Raw genomic sequence first — 27,841 nt, 5'->3', positions numbered from 1 at the left:
AAATTGCTATGTTTCTCGCCTTGTCCAAAATGATCAAAATCAAAATATTGCTCCATATCGCTGCTTTTAAATACACACATACAGTGTGTATGTGACGGACAGCTGTTGTTAAAAGACTTCCAGTGTTAGAATAGACACTGCTTTGAAAATAATACAAAAACAACTAAGTACGTGCACATCTCTTATCAAACGGAAATGGATCATAGGTTTGCTAAATGTAGGGGGAAGTTCATTTTCTTTATTGCAGCCAATCACCATGATTTCCACTTTGTAAACCTTGATCACCTTGTAACTAAACCTTCCATTTGGGTGGGGAGACACCAGTAGTGCAAGACAAGGGTGCTGTACCACAATGATCGGAAGACTGGCTGCTTTGATTCTACTTAGTACAATGTGTGAGTGCAATTCTTAACAAGTGTGGGAAAAATACTGCTGCAAACTATTGTTCTTACTAGAGTGTGTGTGTGTGAAAACATATTAATACATATTATTATTTCTTTCAGCTCTGATTCAAACTGCAGAGGTTCCTCACCAGCTCTCTTTGACTGTGTTTGAACTTGGTGACAATTTTACTTTTCACTGTCCAGTTTCTGAGACGGAAGGCAAACACTTTTACTGGCATAAGCAGTCTCTTGGATATATGGTACAAACGATCGCTGCTGTAATTCGTAGCAAAATAACAGTTAGTGAACAATTTAAAGACTCACGTTTCACAGTCACAAAAGGGGATACTCAGTATTTTCTCACAATCAGAAATGTCAGCAAAGAGGATGAAGCAACATACTTCTGTCAAAGTGGAGCAGCGTATTCACAGAGTTTTATTAATGGCATCTTCTTGGCTGTGATTGGTAAAACATCTTTTACTTTCAGTGTTTGTGCCAATCTCATTGATCACTTATGTTTTTAAGTCATACAAATAACTGAGATTGGGAATACCTTTTGACGCCTTTCTTAACTGAATCACACAGATCGTAACCAGCAGAAATCTGTCAACGTGAAACAAAGTCCAGAAACAGCATCAGTCCAGCCGGGCGGCTCGGTGACTCTCCAGTGTTCACTTCTCTCCAAGAACAAAGAAGACCAGTGTCCAGGTGAACACAGTGTGTACTGGTTCAGAGCTGGATCAGGAGAATCCCATCCAGGTGTTATTTACACTCACAGGAACAGCAGTGATGAACAAGAGGAAAGGAGCTGTGTCTACAGTCTGTCCAGAACTATACACAACTCCTCTGATACTGGGACTTACTACTGTGCTGTGGTCACATGTGGAGAGATCCTGTTTGGTGAAGGAACCAAAGTGGAGACAAGTACGTCTTTACAGTTTTTTAATCATATATGCATCTTGCAGAAATTAATTTAGCCTGGATAAAATGTACTAGATTTTGGCGGATTAGATTATTAGTCTGTTGGTTTCATTTAGGGTTAAGGGTGACTAAGAGTTGATAAAACATGAAGCCATGAGTTAAAAACTGAATTTTAGAATTATTTCATTGAGACACGTGAGACGTAAATATTTATTATGCAAACACATTGAAAATGAACTTATTCATTCATAATAACTAACTTTATGAGTACATAGTTTTTTCCCAGATAAATGTCTCTTAGGAAATGTTGCTGATTCAGGATCAGAACTGGACCCAGTTGTCCTTGTGCTTGGAGTGCTGTTGGCCTGCTGTGTGACTGTGATTGCCGTCCTTATTTTCTACGTAAATCAAAGGAAAGTTTGTGAACATTGCAAAGGTAGGTTCACCATATTTTACTTTTCATTTCAGTTAAGCTTTTTGAGACACCATAAATGTCTGTATGTACGAAATTACTTTGCTGTAGAAACAGAACATGCGGCCTTCTAATTAGACGGTTGGTGGTTTCCACAACAGTTTATATTAACTTTTTATGGATTATTTGGAAAATCCATCCATGTCTTCTTTGGGACAACATACTGTACATTTGTGTTTCTGTTCAACAAAATATGACGATGGTGGAAATACTTAAAGTAAAACTACCAAATGTTCTGTAAGCAGAGGTATGTGAAGGAAATCTCAAGTCTGCTCAACCTCTTTTGCTGGTTAGATGTTGGTTTGGTTTTTCTTGTCCCAGTGTTACATTAATGTAAACCTGAGGTTACTATACTGTAATGTAAAATATTATTTTGCAAACTAAATAGTAGCTTTGATGTTGAACGTTGGAAAGGAAATAGAATCTTTCCCCCTGAGCTATGTCCCACCACAATATCCTCTTGTAGCAGCAAATATAATATATCTAAATATCTAATTTCAGACGTTGTGTGCCATTACATGTCATTACAAACTATCATCCAGTTGCCCTTGAGCAAAGCACTTCACCTCTGACGCTGTAGTGGAGTTAATCAGTGGTTATCAGTAGAGCACTGAAGCTGTATTGGGCACATCACAGAAAGCCAAAAACTGTAAAAGTCATTAATGTATTTTGTTTGTTTATCTGTGTTCTTTAATGAGAGGATGACTAAAACCACACTGCTGTGACAGCACTAACCATCTTTTCTGTGTACACACATTCTGAAGGCTTTGTTTTTATTTTAACAGCAGCAATGAGTGATTCCTATCATCTTGGACACGACAAGTCAACTGTGGATCAATCAAATGATCTGGTAAATATTGCAGCAGTGTGTTGTGTGATTTCCACTGGCTACGTGTAGCGATCTAGATGTGGGTGTGTGATAAATATTTTGGCTCTGAACATGACACACATAATATTATTGCTTACTCATAACATACAAGAAATATAATTAACTCACTGTTGAGTAACTACAGCATAATGTCTTTTACTAAATGATAAACAGGGATAAAGTCAAGAGATAGAAATATAATACTGATGAAATTACATAACAGAAAATAAGATAAAATGTTAAGCACTGATGTTCTGATGCACAGACTGTACAAAACATAGATGTAGTTTACGTGACATCACCAATAGGTTTCTGAAGAGCGGTAGTGAAGCTCAGTGGGTGGCTCCGGCCGTCGCCATCTTGGCAGTCCCTGACTCAGCTAATCAAAAATGGGCAAAGAGGTGGAGCTGAGGCGGGCCGAATGAAGCCTGGTTGATGAAAACATCTAGCATCTAGCCACCTGAGAGGGCCCCCACCTGTCACTCACAGCGGCCACGTCCTTAATTATGCATAACTTTAAGTCTTAACATGATTTAAACGGGTGAGTTATATAAAAATTCATCTCCCTCACAGTTGTCATGAAGGGGGAAATTAGCTATAGAGACCAAAACCGTTCTTTGTACCAGGCTGTAAACATGTTTATTTCTGCTGTAAATTTGGGCATTTTAACACAGGGGTTAATGGGGATTGACTCGCTTTTGGAGCCAGCCTCAAGTGGCCATTCCAGGAACTGCAGTTTTTGGCACTTGCACGTTGGCTTCATTTTTCAGCCCCAGAGGTTGACGTTTGGTTCTAAGTCTATACTGTTGACTTGATCTTGACTTAACTGGTCTTGATGTTTGAGCCCTAATCTCTGAAACATTTGTCATTAATGCACAAACATTATTATATTTATTGCAGGCTGGTGAAGCAAAAGTAGTGAACTATGCAGCACTGGATTTCTCCACAAGGAAAGTGAAAAGAGGGAAGAAGAAGGACGAATACATGACAGAGTGTATGTATTCTGTTGTTCGAGCAGATTGCCACAACCAGCAACACCCCTCTCTATAGGCAGAGCACGGCCTGTGCGCTGCTCCCCAAGTCTCTACAGAGGGCCTCAGTTTAGCTCATGTTAGGGTGGATTCACATGTAACATTTTATTCCCAACTGACATCCCATAATGATAGGAAGCAGTTGTGTAACAGAATGTGTATATTTTCTAAATAAGTTTTTCACTCAGCTGATTTTGTGGGAGAGCTGCAGCTTTTCAGTTGCTTTGTTAGTTCATCGCCACAGAATGTGTGCCAGTATTTCTGTAAGAGGACATGTCGTCAACGTGTCTGTGGACCTGTGTTTGCTTCTGGTGTTTTGCTGAAAATGGATATGGAGTAACTGTATCTTCAGTAATTATTAAATAAAAAAATGTATGTATTGAAGGTGAAATTCATGTTGAAAAGAATGTACTAATTTGTAGATATGTTCCTAAGAGAACTGCACACAGTACGCCTGTGAAATCCCTGTGAAGTTGTCAAGATTAGAAACTTGATAAACTCTTATTTTATATTATTTAAATACTGGATTCGGTAATTTTGGCAAATGTTTGTAAATCTCCAGAATAACCAACACGTGTTTTGCACAAGATCACAGCATTAGCAACACTATGGCACAGAAAAACAGTTTTTTTTTTAATTGACATAGTTTGATATCGTTACAAATCATGTTCACAAATAGTTTGCGTGGTCACAAAACAAAACCAATAAAGAAAAAGCTACATGCATAAATTCTAAAGACATTTACTTGCAGTAGGCTTATTGCTATTTGGTCTCAAAAATAAGATTCATTCATGATGATGCAAAAACTTATTTTCAAATATTCTCCAATCTGACTTTCTCTCTCCAGATACCGGTTTCAATACAGGGTACTGGCCGATGAAGAGTACTGATCCAAATAATAATTGGATATGCGTTATTTTTCTCTCATTTAAAAGCTGTAAACCTCTCTGATATTCGATCCACCCGTACTGATTCAGTGGATTGGATTAGTGTATCCCGATTTACTTATTTGGTCTTTTATTTTGACTACAGTAATGTAGTTTTTTCCTTTAAAGGATTTAACTAACCATCAACATATTTTGACTTTTATTTTTAGGGTTGAACAAAAATAATTCACAGTTGGGACACAAATGAAATTGCATATTCACAGTCACTCACCACTAATGGTAATAACCTGATTTCAGCAATGTCCATGTTAACAGTTTTTTCTTCAGGTTTCAGAATGAAGAATAACAGTTCATAGATTTCTGCTCGAAAAACCTGATTACTTTGCCATGTTTTTAAAAAAGTATTTTTATTACAGACAGTAGAGAGATGACAGGAAGTGCGGGAGAGAGATGCAACAAAGGTCCCCAGCCAGACTTGAACTGGGGATGTTTCACTTCATGTTCGGCATCTTAACTGCTAAGCCACAGAGGCACCCCCGTCATGTATTTCTTAAGTGTGTACATTTGAACAACAAAGACACAATCAATCTAACTACTTTTAAACCTATGGACAAACAGACCTGTTAACTCACTAATCCAACCCAAAAGCCTTGACAGCAGCGTAGATCCTCTCTCTCTCCGCTACTTTCCCATCCTTTATTGCACCACTGTCAGTTTTCATCACGGTGAAGACAACAGCAGAATAAACCCATGTGTCCTCATCTCTGAGGAAATATATGAGATGACAAAGTTAAAAAAGCTTCATAACTGTTTTTTTAAGGTTAATCTTACCTTTAAATTCCTTACCTGTTGACTTTTCTTACCACCACTTTTTTTTTTTGAAGGGCAACAGCATCTGGATTAAGAAATAGAAAATATATAGATAACAATAAATAAGAATGCAGTAGTTTTAATTTAATAGAGAACTGTGAGTAACTTATATTACCATTGCAACAATCAGACTTGTTTGTCTTGATGGCGTTAATGAAGAAGGCTATAACAATCAGACTTATAGCCAAGACAGCACACAGCAGAAAAATAAGTGCATTGGCCTTCTGTGACCAACGACTGGTTCCTGAAACATTATCAAAAGGAAAAAACAATGAAAGTTACCAATGAGTAAAAGTAAATGATGTTTAAAGTCACCTCCTGTTTAAATGACTTTGCATGTAAAAATAATTCAGTAGTTGATCTTAATGGATTTTATTTGACTTATAATCTTAACACTGAACATATATTTAACACTTAAATATACACATTTTTTAATCAACAGAACAATCATAGTTATCTTGAATGTCCAGTTTTGTTCCATCTCCAAATAATATCTCCCCACTTGTCCACAGCACAGTAGTAAGTTCCTGTTGACTCTTCTTTTGAACACACTTGTCTTTCCCTGAGTGTTTTTTTTGTCTTTGTGCTTGGACTTCAAGCAGCAATTGCCATGATCACTACTGCTGCTTGTGGTATGTACTGCAAGAAATGTCTCAAATGTGTCACATCCTGTATTTCAGAGGAAAGATTCACAAGCTGTATCAAAGTCCAGGGCCTATAAAGTGTGTCCTTCAGAGGAGCTGAAAGCCAGGCTGAACCAGTGCTCCCTCCCCAAAAAAGATGGTTAAGTCTCACAGACCAGAGCTAATGTGCGTTTTGGGTTGTCCTCATCTATTCCAGAAATATTTCCAAGTTTATCACAAGGAAGTCACCCTGAAACAGCAAACAAAGGGATGAATTTGCCATTTCTTTTGTGATTACAGTTTTTCTTAAGGGCGGGATGAATGTGTGTAGCAAATTTTATTGCAATCCATCCAATAGTTGTTGAGACTCAAATTTCACTCAAAACCACAAATGTCAATCTCATGGTGGTGCTAGAAGAAAAGTCAGAGGATCACCAAAGTATTAGGTTTCATCCTCTGGGAACCATGGATGTCTGTACTAAATTTTGAGCCATGACCTCCAATACATGTTGAGATATTTCACAGTGAAAACTTTGACCTGTTGGTGGTGTAAGAGGAGAAACCACCAACATTATTATGATTGATCCTCTGGGCACCATGGATATCTACACCAAATTCCATAGCAATCCATTGAACAGCTGTCAAGGTATTTCAGTAAAAGCCAAAAATGCTGGTGGCTCTTGAGGAAAAGTTATGGTATCGTCAAGGTCAGTAGCAAATGAAAAGAGAGAGAAAAAGGGGGTAAGACAGGAAGAAGAGTAAAAATATCACATGGCAGAAGAAAAGAGAACAGAAAGAAAGCTGTGAGTCAAAAAAAGCAACAGGCTCTGTCTCATGATCACGCCTCAACCACTCCTTGATGGAAAAAAAAGTTATGTGGGTCATACAAGCCTCAGAATGCACACACAACGTAATGTCAAGCTTTTCTCCACATTTCAGCACAGACAATAATTTCTGTCCTGTTAATGTCATGGTTTTTGGTTTTCGCCCTGTTATGTTTTATTTTGAAGTGTTCGTGTGTTTTTACTTCCTGTCTTTATTTGCTTTTTCCTCCAGTTTTGTTTGCCCCGCCCTAATTAGTTGCACCTGTGTCTCGTTGTCTCCCCTACCTAAGGGTATTTAATCTGAGTTTTTGCTTTGTTTGGTGTTAGTTTCATTGTATGTGGCACCTCAGTCAAGCATCCTGGTTTGTTGGGTCCCTGTACTTTGCCTTTCCACTGTCGGATTCTGTTTGAGATTGCTTGCCTGAATTATGTTGCCTCTGTTGGACTGCCTGAAATAGGTGTAAGCCTTTGTGTTTCATATCATTAAATGGTTCATTTGCACCTGTGATGCATGTGGATCCTTTCCCTGCTTGACATACTACAACAGTTCAGTGTATTTTTTCAAGTTGTTTACAGTTTTGCTGCATAAATTCAATGTATTTGCTGTAGTAGCATTACTTTGCGCATGGAAGCATATGTGCATATTGAACACAACCTCTAATGTTAAGGTAAATGCCAACCATATATGGCAACATAGTAATAGAAATATACTTTTTCTTTCAAGCTACTTTTACTTAACCAGACAAATACTTTAAGCATAGTTGAAGAATTTTATAGCAGGGAGACTGCCTCACCAAACCGCTCACTGAGAGTAGGCAGTCTGGATACCGCATGTAGCAGCAGTTTCACAGAAATGTCATTCAAGTGTAGTTTTTACACTGATATGGATCAGAAAAGCAACCGAATTAGCAGCTAGCCAGCTTGTTTGAGTTGAGTTTTGTGTGCGCAGATCAGTTTTGCTCTCAACCAAGACCTGTGGCTTTTCTCGCTCTAATAGTACTCATGTGCATTAAGATGCTCCCTCTTGGTCCCTCTGTCACGAGGCCTCTCAGATGTAAACATTTATCATTCACTAAGTATTTGAGCAATTTAAATTTCTTTACAAGACAGTGTCAAATAATTTCAAATGAAGACAACATTTAGAAATGATAGTTGTTACATCTCTTGTTAATACAAATTTACAAAAGGATGATAATAATTTTCCAAGTTGCTCATTCACAATCCAGTCACATAACCAGCATCAAAGAGTCTGCCCCTGGACTTTTCTGGCAGGCTTCTTTTATATCTGGCTTGGCAGATATATAACGATTGGCCAGCTTCAGAATCGGTTGCCCAATAAGCAGCAAGACTGGATGGCACAGATGCAAGCCAATCACCTTAGCACCTGGAGAGGACACAGTGCAGCAGTGGTGACGTGGCATTTATGATTAATGCATAACAGTAGTGCGACATATTACGTTTTTAAAGTTGTACAATGAGTGTCTAAGTGGTACAGTGCCACAGAATATATAAACAACAGCCAATAAGAATCATATATGCTGGTCAATCTTGGCGCTGCTGCTAAATAGTGATGCAGCAAGGGATACCAAAAAAACAACTCTGAAATACAGGATATGATGATTTTCAAATATTTCTTGCAACAGCAGCCACTGATTTAGAAAAAACAGAAGCACTAGGTACCACAAGCAGCAATAGCCACCATGTTAGTACTGTTAGTGAGTGTAAATCCAGAAATTAAAATGACCATTTCAGAGTCAAAAGACTGAGTGAACACGGAATAGGCCTTCCAAAAATGAAAAGCACTCCATGTTGAGAACAAATGTTGAAGAGTTCCTGAAATTCAGAAAAACGTGAATCTCTATGAATCAAATAGCTTAGTGAATGGATGAGAGTGAAAGGCAATACACTTCATATAGATTAGGACAAAACTAGTGTGGCAGGAAATGCCCTTTGATTGTACAGTATTTGCTGTGATAACCAATCAGATGCATTTGATGGTCTGACCTATCACGACCTGTTACCACCTTCACTCACAAAATAACCAAGAAGTCTCCTAACAAGAGACAGTGTCAAGATGATCATGTTATGGGTTACACTGCTTCTCCTTCAACATGGATGTAAGTAATATATAATAATGACTAAATATTTTATCTGCATCTGTAGCTGCATGTAATCTAGATGTATGGTGGTTCATGTGAACACTATGTTTTTTACATCTTTACAACACTAATTATTATTTACTGTAATATATTGTACATTTTAATTTAATCTAGATACGCTGACGCCAGTGTCCACAGTTCAACTTGGTGAACCTGTGACCTTCACATGTATTTTGCCTGATCCACTGAACAATAGATTGTACTGGTACAAACAGCGTGCTGGGGATATTCTTAAATTAATTGTGACACTGCGGAAACAAGTAAACCCTGATTATGGAACCGAGTTTTCCCTCTCTAGAATCGATGTAAAAATTTCTAAAAATATTTGCAACCTGACCATTTTGAGGACAATCCAAGAAGATGAGGGAATGTATCACTGTGAAGTCATGGACTCATGGATTAACATGACTTGGAGTGGGACCTATTTGTCTTTAAAAGGTAAATGTGATCTTTCTAACGTTATGGAATCACTTTAACCACTTCATCACTTAAAGCTGGACTGTGGTATTTTTCTTAACAATTGTTAAGAAAAATAACTTGACTTAGTTTCCCCAAGCATTTTTTTTTAGCAGATTTCCAAATTCACTGTACAATATATTTTAAAATATCCAAGTGAAATTTTATGTGAGGTAAATTACTGTTTTGTCAATGTGGAGGTTTCACCCAGGATCTAAATTTACTTCTGGAACAATTGTTTGTAATTATTTCTTCAGAGTATCATGCAAAATCATTATATGTTATACTCACGTCACATTTGAACTATTTGTAAATCCTTAAATCTTTTAATATTTCAGAATGTCTGTGCAGATCTCAAATTTTTAATACAGTTTTGTATTATGCAGGAAACACTCAGAGGACATCAAACTATACAGCAAGTTCTGAATTTATTGCGCTGGTGATAGCAATAGTCTGCTTGGTCATTTCTATTGTTGGAAATATTGTTTTCATCTGTCACCGAACTCCAAGAGGCATATGTGAACGATTCAAAGGTAAGTGTTGTTGACTGAATCAAATATATTAGTATTTATAGTTTTTTACTTGAGTAACATCACACATTAATTTGCATATTGTGAATAAATTAATGTACATTTGTAGCAGAATTTTGAGTCTCCATGTTGCTGTTTTTTCCATGTGAGCCTTTGCAGTATACAATGTCAATAATGAAGGATCATTTCCAATTTTATTAATTTCTTTTTTAATTAAAACTTGTTGAATAAGCTGAGGATCCTCAAAAGTCACATTAAGTACATAATATTCCTGTTTTCATTCATTGTTATAGCAAGTGCCGCTTCATCAGCAAGTCATGACAGCTCGAGCCAACCAGTACATGATGTTGTAAGTAATGTTACCAGATCACATGTTATGTCATTAATATAATTCCCAACATGAATATATAATGAGCCTTTTATTTGCTGCACAGACTGAAAGTGATCTGAACTATGCTGCATTGCATTTCACTGGAAGGAAAGCTACAGAAGGAAGGAAGACAAAAGAGTTGAAGACTGAAGAAAGTGTGTACTCTCAAGTTAAATGCTGAAAGTGAAAACCCGTGGGTTGGTTTACTGACCTCTGACAGTGTAAATAAATAATTAAATGATGTGGGTTCCCTTCTAACTTTAATGAGAGTGAGGTGTTTCATGAAAAAAAAAAAATCAAACTATACAGACATGCTTTTGTCATGGTACAGCTGTAGCATTCCTAGTGTCTCTGTCTGTTTGTCCCGTGTTGGTTCTCCTCCTGTGTTTGTCTGCATGTGTATGTGTGTGCTGCGGAGCCTCCGGTGAACTTCCAATCAGAGACTGACACCCCTGCTTCTCATCTGCTGCTGCTCACCTGCTCTCCATCCACCAATCAACACCTGGCAATATATCTACTCGGCTCCTCTCACCAGTCTTCACCAGATCGTCCATTTACTCAAGTGGTACGATGCCTCGGCCTCTGATTTACCTTGCTGAAAGATTTGCCTGCGTGTTATCTGAACCCCTGATTAATAAATTAATAAACTGAAACTACTTCAACTCCCTCTGTGTATAACAGCTTTGTTCTATGTTTTACCATATGTTGATCCTTGCATATGTATTTGTATTTGCTTGTTGTTATTCTTTTATCTTAGTAACATTAACCCAAGCTGACTTTATTAAAAATAACACACAAATACACACAAAACTTTAATAGGGCCATTAAAACCTATAACTGTTTTATTACATATCTTTCAAACAATTACATCTCTGCTTTTAATTACATTAGTTCAAAATAAGAATTACCTTTATTTGAAATCTGAGGATGTAGGTTGTAAGGATTAATTATGAAAATAAATGGCTCTTTGGAGGGAACACGAGGAGATATTTCTCACGCACATGATCAATCTTAGTAAGTGCAGTCACATGTCTTTGCTAAGAGCAAATCTGATCTGTGAGAGCAAAACTCAAATCCACATGAAAAAAACAAAACAAAAACTGAGCACTGTGCAACCTTCAACCTAGGCAGCACAACTGGTCTTGTCAGGCATTACTAGTTGCTGTAATTGTTCCAATCACATTATTACCTTCCGTGCGGAAATGCAAAGTTTCAAAGTTCAGCCGAAGCTGATATGAGGCTTCAATGGTCTGAGTTGGTCAAACTGTGTGTCTTATTATGAAAATGAATCTTTGTGTTACTATTTCTCCACTGTGGCTCAGCAAGGAAACACTGTCCATGAAAACACAAGCAGGGAATACCACACTAAAATGACTGTAACTTTGGAAGGTACCAACTTGATTAGTCTAACTCAGACTGTTAAAGCCTCATATTACCTTCAGCCGTACTTTAAAATGCATTTTTGCAGCAAAACAAGGACAGTGAATTATTCCCCATCACTTACATTTGAATTTCTTTGTGGCCAGTGTGGACAGGAGAAACAATAATGGGTGAAAAGTGGCTAGCTTCAGTAATATGTGTTCATTTTGCCCCCCTGTTTTTTTTATAAAATGAGAATGAATTCTGATTGCATCACAATAAATAATGTAATTGTTAATAAAGGTGTGAACAACATATCAGTTTTATATTTCAAACATTGAGATATATAGATTGCGAGTGATTTGAGATTGTTTTTTGAGATAGATACATAGAGACTGATAGGTCCCTCTATCCATCTGTCATGCCCCTTACAGGCCCATGAAGTGTGTACCCACACTTCCATTTAGAAGTGCGTGGACCAATGCAAGGAGGAGTCGACAAGTTCTGTCCTAAGTTGGGAACCTTTGGAGCATTGAGAAGTGAGATGTGGCTCTGTCAGCCCCAGAACAACTCTCACCAGTTTCTTTTGAGTTGCTTGTAGTTTCTGTTTCAAGATCAATAAGGCCTCAGTCAAAGTGAAACCGAACAAAGGAGGAGGTCTTAGGCCCCCTTACACCTAGTATTAACATGTGATCTATATCTGAGTACATTATTTGTTTTTTTAACAGTTGATTGATTTCACTGAAGCTTGAAATAAATCAATAAATATTTTGATGAAGCCAATAACATGATCACATCAATACAATGCCGTTTCACTGATGATTCTACTGTATCTCACGTTATAAAAGGTCACATCATATTGTAATAGACTGACTGTAATGCATCTCTAGAATAAAACAAGAAATGATGATCTTGCTAAAAAAACAAAAAGTTGGATAGGAGGCAGTGGTGTAGCACATACATCTGGGCCCTGCACATATGCAGCCTCAGTGGGCCCCCTTCACCTTTTAATATATCCAGTGTCACACCTGTAGGTGATTTGGCAGAGGGTTTCCCGGTTCGTTTTGTTCACCTGTGACTGGCGAACTGACTCATGAATCCCCCGTAACTATATAGTTTAGAGAATATTATAGATCCAAGACGAAACTGACAGAAGGGCAGGATAAAGTCATAATTACAAATCTGTCTGCTACTTCTACACCATGGACAGCACTATGGATTTATCAATACACAGCACAGTTAGGCTACTGATATTTCAGCGCCATGGTCGGGGCCATAGATTCTAACTTGCACAAACCTCAACAAATTTTTATCTCTCTCTGCTACTAGGGGATGGAGAGGGGGGGATGGCAGGTGAACAAGGGGGATGCATTTTGGTCATTTTGCTAACAAGGGGGATGGCACCCCCTCATATCACCTACTGCCTGTACAAATAATTAAATCAACAAGTAAACATGTGTATTTGTACTGGTAATAAGGATAAGTGAAGTGTTTACAACGTATTAAAGAAAGTCTGAACTACTACTGAAATCTCAGCGTTTTTCAGCCCTCTTTCCACAAACTTACTGTAATCAATGTGTGAAGCTTTCACTATGAGGTTTTATAACATAGAACATTATTTCATCACGTTTTTAGGTCTTTATTATATACTGGGCATCACACAAATGGCAAAAGCTATCTTACTCTGGCTCCTCAATCGAGAAAGGATTACTGCATTACTGACAACTGAGTAAGTCTTCAGTGGAATCATGTTTTCTTTGCAGAATTAAGGTGAATTAGTTTACAACAGCCCAGTCTTGCACAGCATAGAAGTAGCACAATCAAACTTTAGAAACAATCCAAAGATAGCTCCAGTATTATGTGTGCAGAATATGAGAGGGAAAGAGGAGGAGATGGGTTAGGTGGGTATTTATGGAAATGCCATGGAAGTGGCATGATTGCGGTGTGGGCCTGCTCCTCAAACTCTGCTAGATAACTTTAATAAAATAAGAACATAAACAAACAATATTTCCTGAATGAGAGGTCAGTCCCACCCCCTCTCTCAAACTGGCTGAACATTGGAGACCCTCGTGATTTTGGCGCATCAGAGTTCCATCAGATTGAACTCTGCGCTAAGTAAAGGAGGCGGATCAATTTGCAACAAGAAGCAAATGTGTCTCCCCCCGTTCCACATAGACATGAATGGGAAGAAAATGTAGGTTTCACTGTGACATTAGTCTCTATGGATCTATTTCAAATCACAAACAATTGCCATATGCCAAATCCATTCTACATACTGATTCTAAGCAGGTTTTGAGTATGCAGAATGTCCAAAACTCTTGGAAGTATTAAATCTTAGGGAAAACATTTTCATGTCTCTTTATGAAGTTTAACCAGCAATAGCTTTCCAAAGTTGCAGTTCGATTCACATCCTGCATCACACATATTGTATCATTGTTAGTATAAAATGGTAAAGTATGTTTATATTTTATATGAACATATCCCGTGATGCACTGAGACACTCTGACCACGTCATAGTCCACCTGATTCCTGCTTAAGGCAGAAATTAAAGCTCTGTAAACCTGTTGTGAGGATATCAAAACAGTGGACCAGTGAAGCCGCGGAGGACCTTTGTGCGTGCTTGGACTGTACTGACTGGGATGTTTTCAGGACTGCTACCAACAGTTGGTGGATGAGTTCACAGAGGCTTTGATATCCTACATCAGCTTCTGTGAGGCCTGCTGTGTACCATCACGCACCAGGGTGAGTTATAACAATGACAAACCCTGGTTCACAGCGAAACTCAGCTGCAATCTAACATTCCTCCAGGACCCTGAGGTGTGCAGGAAAGATTGTGGCTGACCCTTTCCTCAACAAACTGTAATTAATGTGTGAAGCTTTCACTAAGAGGTTTTATAACATAGAACATTATTTCATCACGTTTTTAGGTCTTTATTATATACTGGGCATAACACAAATGTCGAAAGCTATCTTACTCTGGCTCCTTCATCGAGAAAGGATTACTGTATTACTGACAACTGAGTAAGTCTTCAGTGGAATCATGTTTTCTTTGCAGAATTAAGGTGAATTAGTTTACAACAGCCCAGTCTTGCACAACATCGAAATAGCACAATCAAACTTTAGAAACGTATAGGCACAATCCAAAGATAGCTCCAGTATTATGTGTGCAGAATATGAGAGGGAAAGAGGAGGAGATGGGTTAGGTGGGTATTTATGGAAATGCCATGGAAGTGGCATGATTGCGGTGTGGGCCTGCTCCTCAAACTCTGCTAGATAACTTGAATAAAATAAGAACATAAACAAACAATATTTCCTGAATGAGAGGTCAGTCCCACCCCCTCTCTCAAACTTGCTGAACATTGGAGAGCCTTGCGATTTTGGCGCATCAGAGTTCCATCAGATTGAACTCTGCGCTAAGTAAAGGAAGCAGATACATTTGCAACAGGAAGCAAATGTGTCTCCCCCCCGTTCCACATAGACATGAATGGGAAGAAAATGTAGGTTTCACTGTGACATTAGTCTCTATGGATCTATCTCAAAAAACTATCTCAAATCACAAACAATTGCCGTGTGCCAAATCCATTCTACATACTGATTCTAAGCAGGTTTTGAGTATGCAGAGTGTCCAAAAACTCTTGGAAGTATTAAATCTTAGGGAAAACATTTTCATTTCTCTTTATGAAGTTTAACCAGCAATAGCTTTCCAAAGTTGCAGTTCGATTCACATCCTGCGTCCCAAGCATTGTATCATTGTTAGTATAAAATGGTAAAGTATGTTTATATTTTATATAAACATATCCCGCTATGCACTGAGACACTCTGACCACGTCATGGTACACCTGATTCCTGCTTAAGGCAGGAATCTGTAAACCTGTTGTGAGGATATCAAAACAGTGGACCAGTGAAGCCGCGGAGGACCTTTGTGCGTGCTTGGACTGTACTGACTGGGATGTTTTCAGGACTGCTACCAACAGTCTGGATGAGTTCACAGAGGCTTTGATGTCCTACATCAACTTCTGTGAGGCCTGCTGTTTACCATCATGCACCAGGGTGAGTTATAACAATGACAAACCCTGGTTCACAGCAAAACTCAGCTGCAATCTAACATTCCTCCAGGACCCTGAAGTGTGCAGGAAAGATTGTGGCTGACCCTCCCACCCCGGACACAAACTTTTTCAGACACTCCCCTCCGGCAGGAGGCTGCGGTCCATCAGGGCCAAAAACTCACGCCACAAAAAAAGTTTCTTGTTGACTGCAGCTGGCCTCATGAATAAGGTCTGGGACCCCCACTGACACCGACTCTCATACCCCCCTAACCCCACACTACAAGTTATATAAACGTAAAGTTTATAGCATTGCTGACTCAATGCATTACATTAACGCACATCTTCTGGACTACTAGCTTGCACATTGCAAATATTCTTTAAGCTATTTATTATATTTTTATAATAATTTATCAAATTCATATTCATCACAAAATTCTTATAATGTAATTGTAATTCATTTTGAGTCGATAGTAAGAGAAAGAGCACAACATGACTTGAACTATGAAGCATTAAAGGATAGGTTCAGCAGTAGGAATGCTAACAGAAAGAGACATTTTCATAAAAACAATTAACTGGAAGCTACCCACTTAATTTTACTAACTCAGACCACTGAAGCCGCATATTATCTTTGCCTGGACTATGGAATACCTTTTCCAGAGTGACCAGTAATGATTTTGTAACCCAGCTGAAAACAATGGGTTAAAATATAAATAAACAAAGTTATGAACAACTGAACTATTGAAGCAAGTTTTAAGTTAATGCTTTTATTTCTGCTATTAGGTACTACACTTGTGATCAGTGGGCAGCAACGGTGAAAACAAAAAGTCAAATATTTTGTTTTCACCTTTGCTGCCCCTGCAGTTAAAAGAAAGTTTGCAGTGCGGTTTACCAGCAGAAAAAAGTCCGTGAGATAGAAAGAGAGAGATGGTGTTCCTCTGAGCCGCCATGCTGAGTCAGAAGGAGTAATCTGTGTAACAACATTGAGCTTTAGTTAAGAAACAGTGGGAAGTCAAAATGGTTATTGAAGTCGAGCAGTTATCAGACGGCATTGAAAACGGTTTCCCTTCTTAAGCCAGAGACTGCCAGAAGTGCCGGTTTCATCTTAATTAGCTGCACTTCACATGCCTCTGTAAGTTAGCTTCTCAGCGCTATTTTGCAAATTTTACCGTGTTAGCAACAAAGTTATTTCCATGTAAAACCCACTCTAACATTTGACTGTGGTTTGTGAATATCGAGTGTCTATTGGGAAATGTATTTCATGTTTAAAGTGTAAAGTTCATTGTAATATGCACCACGTAGAAACAGGAATTTCTTCTAATGTGGAGTTGTTAAGCACTAACTTTACTCCCTATGTTGCTTGAGATGGTTAAGGGATTTTCCAAGCAGTATTTGGGGAAAAAAAGTAAAATAAGTAATTTAGTTTTACTGTTATTGGTAAGAGCATTTGACCAACTTATTGTGTCACTTAGTTGGTGAAACAGGTATTTGTTTCTATGGGAAAATACAAATTTGCTTTCATTGAGAAAGTAAAGTGTGTAGATTTAATGTGTAATGTGTAAGATATATATGTTTTATTGCTTATTCGAATATTGGCTAAGCTGAAACTGTTCATTCTATTTTCATGTCTGACATTTGTATTGTGTCAATGTATGCTTAGCTTAGCACATTTTGTCAGAACAAAATCATTCTAATATAATTTGAGAATTTGGAAGTGAAACTAGAGAGTAACAAATAATTTTCAATATGTCAAGTATTTGCATTCAGATAGTGCTAACTTTGATGTTGCTATGATCTGGTATGGTGTTGAACCACATAAGTGAAATATGACAGAAACATAAGATGGGAAATAAAAGAAAGCAGAACATGCAGGTCAGGTTGTTTTATTGAGTGAGAAGATTCAGTGAAGACTATCCAATGATTCCAGTAGTTGGCGAGCCTCCCAGCTTGATTTCCAGGATCCTGGATCTACGTTGCCGCTGAAACAGGCGGATTAACTATCTGCTTTGTGGTAGGATCGTGCCAGTCACCTCGATTGGTAACAGCTCGAACATACATACAGCACTCTGACTTATCAGACTCTGACAGATCAGACTTCCATCTGGTCTGAACTTAAACTTGACCAATTTTCCTCTATGGTCATCAGACACTGACTTGGAAGTTACTTGAATTGACAATTGATACAACAAAAGGACAATTTTCTTTGGTTTAAAGGGCCCAGGTTTTAATTTTTATTCATATTCATGCAAATGTGAAATTCATTGTTTTACTATTCATATGCAAACTGAAATTACAGCTAACTGAATCTACTTGTGTTTATGGTTATCGCACTCACAACTTAGCTACTACCGAACCTATAGCGAGGTGTACTTACCCAGGAGTGGGTTACACTTTCAATATACATATGGGCATGTTCGGACTTGCTCTTGGCAAAGACCTGTGGCTGCGCTCGCTGAGTTGAGTTGTGTGCCTGAAAAATGCCCCCCTCACGGTGGGGACACACAGGACGTGGAAGCACCACCTTTTGGCGCCCATGGTAACCAATTGGGCTGTTTAGACAGAGCGTGTCCGGCTCGCGCTCAGCAGCAATAGAATCTGGCAAGACACACTGTTAATCTATTATAAAGGCTATAAATTGATATTATATATGCTATAAATGATCTGATTCTGCAAGATAACCGTCGTCTTCTTCCTAAATTGCTGTTTCTTGCCTCGTCCAAAATGATCAAAATCCATCCATGTCTCTACATTTGTGTTTCTGTTCAACAAAATGTGACGATGGTGGAAATAAAACTACCAAATGTTCTGTAAGCAGAGGTATGTGAAGGAAATCTCAAGTCTGCTCAACCTTTTTTGCTGGTTAGATGTTGGTTTGGTTTTTCTTGTCTCAGTGTTACATTATTGTAAACCTGAGGTCACTATACTGTAATGTAAAATATTATTTCGCAAACTAAATAGTAGCTTTGATGTTGAATGTTGGAAAGGAAATAGAATCTTTCCCCCTGAGCTATGTTCCACCACAATATCCTATTGTAGCAGCAAATATAATATATCTAATTTCAGACGTTGTGTGCCATTACATGTCATATACAAGAAATATAATAAACTCACTGTTGAATAACTACAACATAAAGTCTTTTACTATATGATAAATGGGAATAAAGTCAAGAGATATAAATATAATACTTATGAAATTACATAAATAAGAAAGAAAATAAGAAATTAAGATAAGATGTTAAGCACTGATGTTTTAAGCACAGACTGTACAAAACATATACGTAGTGTACGTGACGTCACCCATAGGTTTGTGAAGCTCAGTGAGTGGCTCCAGCCGTAGCCATCTTGGCAGTCCCTGACTCAAAAATCCAAAAATGGGCTAATTCAACCGAATTAGAAGACGATTCGCCTTAATGTAATTGTAAGGCAGTGTATTGTGTTGTCCACAAGACGTCGCTATACCACTGTTGTGTTAAGGCAGATTCAAGTGCCTTTAGCATGGTTTGAACCTCTTGATGTACCGTAGTGTTGATACTTTTCCTCAGTTCGTGTTATCAACGCTATAGGTAAGCCATGTTAACGATAGTGGAAGTTGCAATGAAAAATATCTTTGTTGTTATCACGCTAAAGTTCATTTTATTCAGATATTTTGTGTTTTAAACTGTTAAAGACCTAAATGCAGAGTAATACGGAGAGTTAAAATGTTTTATTCTTTCGTTTAAATGTGATTGTGTGGTGGCTAATGCAAAGCTATCTATTATAATATAAGCAGTGAGTGCTTGCTATTGAGTTACATGTGCATTTGAAATGTACTTTGATATTTTAAAATTTAACCTCAGTTCGTGTTATCAACGCTATAGATGTCGAGCTGTGGAATAAACGGTCAAGCCACAATCCCGAACCCCTCTGTGTCCGCGTCCCCTTCCTCTACCACCGTCCACGATCATTCACAACACAGCGCAGAGTAACAGCGGCGGTGCTGGAGACCACAGTACACGCGCGGAAAGAGAGAGAGAGGGCTACATAATCATATCAAGTGGGAGGGAACACTTTCAGAGCAATCTGATTGGCCTCTCGTTATGTTGTCGTTTCACTGTACTACCACAGTGGAAATAATGTCAACTATCTTTCCAACCTAAATACATGAAACAACACCAACAGCAAGCATTTTTTCATGTTTCATGGTGGGTTTTTTATAACTGAGAGTAAACACAAAAATTTGATCTTGATCATTTAATCTTGATGTGAACTGCAGTAAACTAAAACATTTTCACAATATTTGGATGGACTTTTCAGCTGATACTCACTAATATAGTCAAGCTGTTTAGGACACACACATATATCACCCTAACTGACATGTGATTTTACTTTGTGGAGGTCATGAATTAAGAGAATTTCCCTTAAAAGAAGGGGGAGGAAGAAGAGACTACATGACTCAATACAGCACATTTTTGTGTTGTACATCGTGTTAGTGTGTTGTTTTCGTTCACTTTTGTACTAACATATTTATTGGGGTTGTAGCCTGATTTCTGTAAAGTAATGCGACTGACACAGAGCTTCAGTAACGAGCCATGCTCAGTTTACTAGGAACTGCAGTGCATGGACAAAGTAGGAGGAGTCATAGCATCGATTACGGAGGCCGGAGTGACACTTAAAGAAACATTGTCAAAATAACAATACATTACAATTTCCAGGAACCCTAAAATATTGTGGCAGCTACTCAGAATTGCCGCTCCCAACCGAAGGCCTCTCTGCTGGGAACCAGTTCCCAGCCAACTCCCAGCCATTGGGAGTCTCCACCCTTCCTCCTGTTTCCTGACAGGGCGTGTCTAGATTCCACTGTAAACACGCCCATTCATTCAATTGCAGGGTGTCACCATGAGATGGCGCTTCCTTCACGAAAACACATTCACACATAATCACATACATGAGTGGAATTTAGTTTTGGCCAAGTACCCAGTAGAGATCCTGCTGGGGTCAGCCATGGATCTGCTTGGGCCCAACATGGGCCAGTCAGCCAACTCTGGCTGGATCTGTAGATGGCAGGTGAAAATCTTTTAGGGATTCATGGGTAGTTTCCCTCTCCAGTATGATTTGCTAATGCCATTGTTTGCTCTATTAATCCAATCGAACTCACAACTCAAATCAAAATAAGGTCAAAAACATCTTGCCATCTTGGGTGATCATTGCAAATGTTCAAATGTCTTTTTTTTTTTTACAGCCTGGTTAAGGTATGGTTAAGGTAAAGCAACTAAAACTACTTGGTAAAGGTTAGAAAAATATCATGTTGATGGCAAATGAACTATGATTAAAGCCCCTGCACACCCTCCCAAAATCAACATTTAAAAATCCTACAACGTTGTTACGACTTAGTTAAATTTAAATGATGTGTTTGATTTGTGTGCATTTTTAAAAGATGTATGCAGCCATTTGCCACAGTGATTCACAAAGACAGAGGAGCCATCTTCAGTGTTGTGTGAGCCAGCCAGTTCAGATGCTCCACATCATCAATGATGACCCGCCCATTCACAGTCACCACTGACAAACAAATGATGCATGGAAACTTAAGCTTTGTGGTTAGGCTTCAAACTGAGGTGTAAAAACAAAGGGTCTTTTCTTTCTTCCTCTCACTCTCTGTTTTAGCCTCAGGAAGCTGCATTGCTCTGCTGTTTTACATTTTCTGAAAAGGCAACCACTATATTATTGTTCTGACAAATTACAGAATTAGTTAAAGGGTACAGGAGGGTTGGACACACAGACCTACCCAGTCACGCTATGTCATGACCTTTTATTGCAATCTTCTGCAATTCCGTCCTTTTCATTGGTAGTTGCTGTCAGAGGGGGGAGGTGCTAATTATTCACTTGTCCCAACCTGGTCTTTTTGGCAAGAGCAAAAGTTTGAACCGTGATCTGAAGTTAAATTTGCCTGATTATCCACAAATAGGTTTGACAGCCTTGTTAAAGTCCCCTGGTGCAGTGATGGACTGGCAGCCTGTCCAAATGAATGGTGAATAAATCCATAAATGTGCATTAAAATTATAACAAAACATGAACTAATGTGCATCTGTGACATTTTAAAATTGCTGATGCATATGGGTGTAGATGCATTTGGTTGCATCTTTAAAAGCACAAGAGACATTCTTTGTACTTTAAATGAGCACATTAACTAAAACATTTTTAAAAAAAAGAAAAATTTAAACATTTCAATTTGTTCAACTAAAATTAGCCTGCTGAAACCTGATGTAGCTCCTCCCTCACTACATATCCTGTTGAAGTACATAATCAGGTCTGTTCTGAATAAACAGCCTTCATGGTTGGTCAAAGGGCAGACAAACGGCCCACCGCAGCCTATCTGTCAGTGTAGCTGTTGCATGTGGTTTTGCTTGTTGTACAGACATGCAGAAGGCCGTTACAAAGTGATGTGAGACCAGCAAGATGGAGGGGGTTTATTCATTTGAGTAGTTATCTCCTTAAAAACATTTTTTTACACAGTATGTATACTATAATATGTTTTTTTAAACAATTAAAGATTCATTGTGTCTATAGCATAAAATACTCCGTATGTTGTCTTTTTGTTAGCCATGCTTCTGTCTACGGTTGCGGGAAGTTGTACTGGACAGATACACAGCAGTTTACTGTTAACCACTGCTAGTCTCTCTCTCTCTCTCTCTCTCTCTCTCTCTCTCTCTCACTTGGTGTCTCAGTGGGCAGATGGCAGAAATGTGGAGCGAAACCAAAGCTGATGAGAGCTTTTTCACAGCAGACATTGCTGATTGCTGTACTGCATCGCAGTATTTTCTGGAATGGGCCCATCCATGTTACTGGTTTCACCTGTACTTTTCTTGCTATGACAAATCAAAATGTCTCTTGTATATAAAAGTCTATGAAACCGATCCATTTGAGGTCAAATAAGGAAACAAGCATGCTCAAGAGTTCCTGCAAGACTAACAATATTTAGACTAGCAAGATATATTTAGAAAGCAAAACAACATGGAAAATACAAGATGGACAGACTTGTGTCAGGGAAAAAAAGAAAAACTGCTGATGCTAATCAAGTAAACATGTCAGTCAAATCCATATATGAGAAGAGAATATGAAGAAGTGTGTCGTGCTCTCAAGTTCACTGCTCATATAGCAGGCAAGCCTTGTCTTGTGTGTGTAAAAACTCAAGAAAATTCAAGAAAATCGTACTTGGTGCAATTCATCACGAGATTTCCTAATATTGTTATGAGTTGATAAAATTGCAGTGCTCTATCTTTACAACAAATCGCACATTTACGTGAGCTCTCTCTCTCTCTCTCTCTCTCTCTCTCTCTCTCTCTCTCACAAACACTCTTGAGTTCTTCACATCTCTTGATTTTCCACGTGGTTTTGGCCACATTTCCTCTCACCTTTACCCTGAAACTGTCCCTCAATCCCGCAGGCTGCTCCCTACGCTGTAGCTAATGTTATTTCAGAAGTCCTCTTTTCCTCCTCTTAGTGTTGATTTGGACAAATATTAAACATTTGCAAAAATCTATCTTCCCCCCAATATTATTAAACTTACAAAATTAAATATTAAAGAGAGTAAGCATGAAGATAGTCAGTCTTCCTGATTGAACTTGTGCTAAGCTTCATGAAGCCAAACAGTTAGCCTACACTAAAATGGGACAATACAGAAATCACAGTTATGTTTACCAAAATGCACTGTGTGTTTCTGTGAGGCGTAATTTCCTCATTAAACATTTGAAACACACATTTTTTAAGAATACTTTTGAACCTTCATTGTTTATGTTCACGTCTGCTAGCTAGCAGTCGTCTTCTTCCTAAAGTTTCGCCTCGTGCAAAATGATCAAAATTAAAATATTGCTCCATATCGCTGCTTTTAAATACACACATACATTGTGTATGTGACGGACAGCTGTTGTTAAAAGACTTCAAGTGTTAGAATAGACACTGCTTTGAAAATAATACAAAAACAACTAAGTACGTGCACATCTCTTATCAAACGAAAATGGATCACAGGTTTGCTAAATATAGGGGGAAGTTCATTTTCTTTATTGCAGCCAATCACCATGATTTCCACTTTGTAGACCTCGATCACCTTGTAACTAAACCTTCCATTTGGGTGGCGAGACACCAGTAGTGCAAGACAAGGGTGCTGTACCACAATGATCGGAAGACTGGCTGCTTTGATTCTACTTAGTACAATGTGTGAGTGCAATTCTTAACAAGTGTGGGAAAAATACTGCTGCAAACTATTGTTCTTACTAGAGTGTGTGTGAAAACATATTAATGCATATTATTATTTCTTTCAGCTCTGATTCAAACTGCAGAGGTTCCTCACCAGCTCTCTTTGACTGTGTTTGAACTTGGTGACAATTTTACTTTTCACTGTCCAGTTTCTGAGACGGAGAGCAAATACTTATACTGGCATAAGCAGTCTCTTGGATATATGGTCCAAATGATCGCTGCTGTAGTTTTTGGCAAAATAACACTTAGTGAACAATTTAAAGACTCACGTTTCACAGTCACAAAAGGGGATACTCAGTATTTTCTCACAATCAGAAATGTCAGCAAAGAGGATGAAGCAACATACTTCTGTCAAAATGGAACAGCGTATTTACAGAGTTTTGTTAAAGGCATCTTCTTGGCTGTGATTGGTAAAACATCTTTTACTTTCAGTGTTTGTGCCAATCTCATTGATCACTTATGTTTTTAAGTCATACAAATAACTGAGATTGGGAATACCTTTTGACGCCTTTCTTAACTGAATCACACAGATCGTAACCAGCAGAAATCTGTCAACGTGAAACAAAGTCCAGAAACAGCATCAGTCCAGCCGGGCGGCTCGGTGACTCTCCAGTGTTCACTTCTCTCCAAGAACAAAGAAGGCCAGTGTCCAGGTGAACACAGCGTGTACTGGTTCAGAGCTGGATCAGGAGAATCCCATCCAGGTGTTATTTACACTCACAGGAACAGCAGTGATGAACAAGAGGAAAGGAGCTGTGTCTACAGTCTGTCCAAAACTATACACAACTCCTCTGATACTGGGACTTACTACTGTGCTGTGGTCACATGTGGAGAGATCCTGTTTGGTGAAGGAACCAAAGTGGAAACAAGTACGTCTTTACAGTATTTTAATCATATATGCATCTTGCAGAAATTAATTTAGCCTGGATAAAATGTACTAGATTTTGGCGGATTAGATGATTAGTCTGCTGGTTTCTTTTAGGGTTAAGGGTGACTAAGAGTTGATAAAAACATGAAGCCATGAGTTAAAAAGTGAATTTTAGAATTATTTCATTGAGACATGTAAATATTTATTATGCAAACATATTGAAAAGGAACTTATTCATTCATAATAACTACTTTATGAGTACATAGTTTTTTCCCCAGATAAATGTCTCTTAGGAAATGTTACTGATTCAGGATCAGAACTGGACCCAGTTGTCCTTGTGCTCGGAGTGCTGTTGGCCTGCTGTGTGACTGTGATTGCCGTCCTTATTTTCTACGTAAATCAAAGGAAAGTTTGTGAACATTGCAAAGGTAGGTTCACCATATTTTACTTTTCATTTCAGTTAAGCTTTTTGAGACACCATAAAGGTCTGTATGTACGAAATTACTTTGCTGTTGAAACAGAACATGCGTCCTTCTAATTAGATGGTTGGTGGTTTCCACAACAGTTTATATTAACTTTTTATGGATTATTTGGAAAATCCATCCATGTCTTCTTTGTAACAACATACTGTACATTTGTGTTTCTGTTCAACAAAATGTGACGATGTTGGAAATACTTAAAGTAAAACTACCAAATGTTCTGTAAGCAGAGGTATGTGAAGGAAATCTCAAGTCTGCTCAACCTCTTTTGCTGGTTAGATGTTGGTTTGTTTTTTCTTGTCCCAGTGTTACATTAATGTAAACCTGAGGTCACTATACTGTAATGTAAAATATTATTTTGCAAACTAAATAGCAGCTTTGATGTTGAATGTTGGAAAGGAAATAGAATCTTTCCCCCTGAGCTATGTCCCACCACAATATCCTATTGTAGCAGCAAATATAATATATCTAAATATCTAATTTCAGACGTTGTGTGCCATTACATGTCATTACAAACTATCATCCAGTTGCCCTTGAGCAAAGCACTTCACCTCTGACGCTGTAGTGGAGTTAATCAGTGGTTATCAGTAGAGCACTGAAGCTGTATTGGGCACATCACAGAAAGCCAAAAACTGTAAAAGTCATTAAAGTATTTTGTTTGTTTATCTGTGTTCTTTAATGAGAGGATGACTAAAACCACACTGCTGTGACAGCACTAACCATCTTTTCTGTGTACACACATTCTGAAGGCTTTGTTTTTATTTTAACAGCAGCAATGGGTGATTCCCATCATCTTGGACACGACAAGTCAACTGTGAATCAATCAAATGATCTGGTAAATTTGCGGCGGTGTGTTGTGTGATTTCCACTGGCTACGTGTAGCGATCTAGATGTGGGTGTGTGATAAATATTTTGGCTCTGAACATGACACACATAATATTATAGCCTACTCATAACATCCAAGAAATATAATAAACTCACTGTTGAGTAACTACAACATAAAGTCTTTTACTATATGATAAACAGGGATAAAGTCAAGAGATAGAAATATAATACTGATGAAATTACATAACAGAAAATAAGATAAGATGTTAAGCACTGATGTTCTGATGCACAGACTGTACAAAACATAGACGTAGTGTATGTGACGTCACCCATAGGTTTTTGAAGAGCCGCTGTGAAGCTCAGTGGGTGGCTCCGGCCGTCGCCATCTTGGCAGTCCCTGACTCAGCTAATCAAAAATGGGCAAAGAGGTGGCGCTGAGGCGGGCCGAATGAAGCCTGGTTGATGAAACCACCTAGTGGCTAGCCACCTGAGAGGGCCCCCACCTGTCACTCACAGTGGCCACGTCCTTAATTATGCATAACTTTAAGCCTTAATAAAAAATTTAAACGGGTGAGTTATATAAAAATTCATCCCCCTCACAGTTGTCATGAAGGGGGAAATTAGCTATAGAGACCAACACTGTTCTTTGTACCAGGTTGTAAACATGTTTATTTCTGCTGTAAAGTTGGGCATTTTAACATTAATGGGGATTGACTCGCTTTTGGAGCCAGCCTCAAGTGGCCATTCCAGGAACTGCAGTTTTTGGCACTTGCAGGTTGGCTTCATTTTTCAGCCCCAGAGGTTGACGTTTGGTTCTAAGTCTATTCTTTAGACTTGATCTTGACTTAACTGGTCTTGATGTTAGAGCCCTAATCTCTGAAACATTTGTCATTAATGCACAAACATTATTATATTTATTGCAGGCTGGTGAAGCAAAAGTAGTGAACTATGCAGCACTGGATTTCTCCACAAGGAAAGTGAAAAGAGGGAAGAAGAAGGACGAATACATGACAGAGTGTATGTATTCTGTTGTTCGAGCAGATTGCCACAACCAGCAACACCCCTCTCTATAGGCAGAGCACGGCCTGTGCGCTGCTCCCCAAGTCTCTACAGAGGGCCTCAGTTTAGCTCATGTTAGGGTGGATTCACATGTAACATTTTATTCCCAACTGACATCCCATAATGATAGGAAGCAGTTGTGTAACAGAATGTGTATATTTTCTAAATAAGTTTTTCACTCAGCTGATTTTGTGGGGGAGCTGCAGCTTTTCAGTTGCTTTGTTAGTTCATCGCCACAGAATGTGTGCCAGTATTTCTGTAAGAGGACATGTCGTCAACGTGTCTGTGGACCTGTGTTTGCTTCTGGTGTATTGCCTAAAATGGATATGGAGTAACTGTATCTTCAGCAATTATTAAATAATATTTTTGTATCTATTGAAGGTGAAATTCATTTTGAAAAGAATGTACTAATTTGTAGATATGTTATATTTAACAAATGCAAAAATGCTACAAGAGAACTGCACACAGTACGCCTGTGAAATCCCTGTGAAGATGTCTAGATTAGAAACTTGAGTAACTCTTATTTCATATTATTTAAATACTGGATTTGGTAATTTTGGCAAATGTTTGTAAATCTCCAGAATA

General features: G+C 38.4%; 2 protein-coding genes and 1 long non-coding RNA gene across 8 annotated transcripts; all 3 read left to right on the top strand.

The window, feature by feature from the left end:
• Positions 1-316: 316 nt before the first annotated feature.
• LOC122880524 lies at positions 317-4,264 on the top strand. Of its 4 annotated transcripts, none has more exons than XM_044205765.1 (6): positions 317-395; positions 504-848; positions 969-1,307; positions 1,624-1,740; positions 2,565-2,626; positions 3,545-4,264. In XM_044205765.1, the coding sequence occupies exons 1-6, from the start codon at positions 353-355 to the stop codon at positions 3,692-3,694; spliced, it is 1,056 nt and encodes a 351-aa protein (XP_044061700.1). In that variant the 5' UTR covers positions 317-352; the 3' UTR covers positions 3,695-4,264. The 4 variants fall into 4 exon arrangements, with proteins under 4 accessions (XP_044061700.1, XP_044061699.1, XP_044061697.1 ...); XM_044205764.1 differs by having other exon boundaries at positions 2,562-2,626; XM_044205762.1 differs by having other exon boundaries at positions 1,591-1,740.
• A 4,693-nt stretch (positions 4,265-8,957) lies between these two features.
• Positions 8,958-10,008, top strand: LOC122880531. Its single transcript, XR_006378956.1, has 3 exons — positions 8,958-8,996; positions 9,153-9,476; positions 9,881-10,008. It is a non-coding gene; the product is annotated as an uncharacterized LOC122880531 (long non-coding RNA).
• A 13,810-nt stretch (positions 10,009-23,818) lies between these two features.
• LOC122880523 lies at positions 23,819-27,624 on the top strand. Of its 3 annotated transcripts, none has more exons than XM_044205760.1 (6): positions 23,819-23,986; positions 24,091-24,435; positions 24,556-24,894; positions 25,205-25,321; positions 26,143-26,207; positions 27,121-27,624. In XM_044205760.1, exons 1-6 carry the CDS (start codon positions 23,944-23,946, stop codon positions 27,268-27,270), a joined length of 1,059 nt encoding a protein of 352 aa, XP_044061695.1. In that variant the 5' UTR covers positions 23,819-23,943; the 3' UTR covers positions 27,271-27,624. The 3 variants fall into 3 exon arrangements, with proteins under 3 accessions (XP_044061695.1, XP_044061694.1, XP_044061693.1); XM_044205759.1 differs by having other exon boundaries at positions 25,172-25,321; XM_044205758.1 differs by having other exon boundaries at positions 25,160-25,321.
• The last annotated feature ends 217 nt before the right edge of the window (positions 27,625-27,841 follow it).

This window comes from Siniperca chuatsi, linkage group LG8 (assembly GCF_020085105.1).
Source record: "Siniperca chuatsi isolate FFG_IHB_CAS linkage group LG8, ASM2008510v1, whole genome shotgun sequence".
In the NCBI taxonomy this organism is placed as follows: domain Eukaryota; kingdom Metazoa; phylum Chordata; class Actinopteri; order Centrarchiformes; family Sinipercidae; genus Siniperca; species Siniperca chuatsi.
This window is presented reverse-complemented; position numbering and strand designations above follow the sequence as displayed.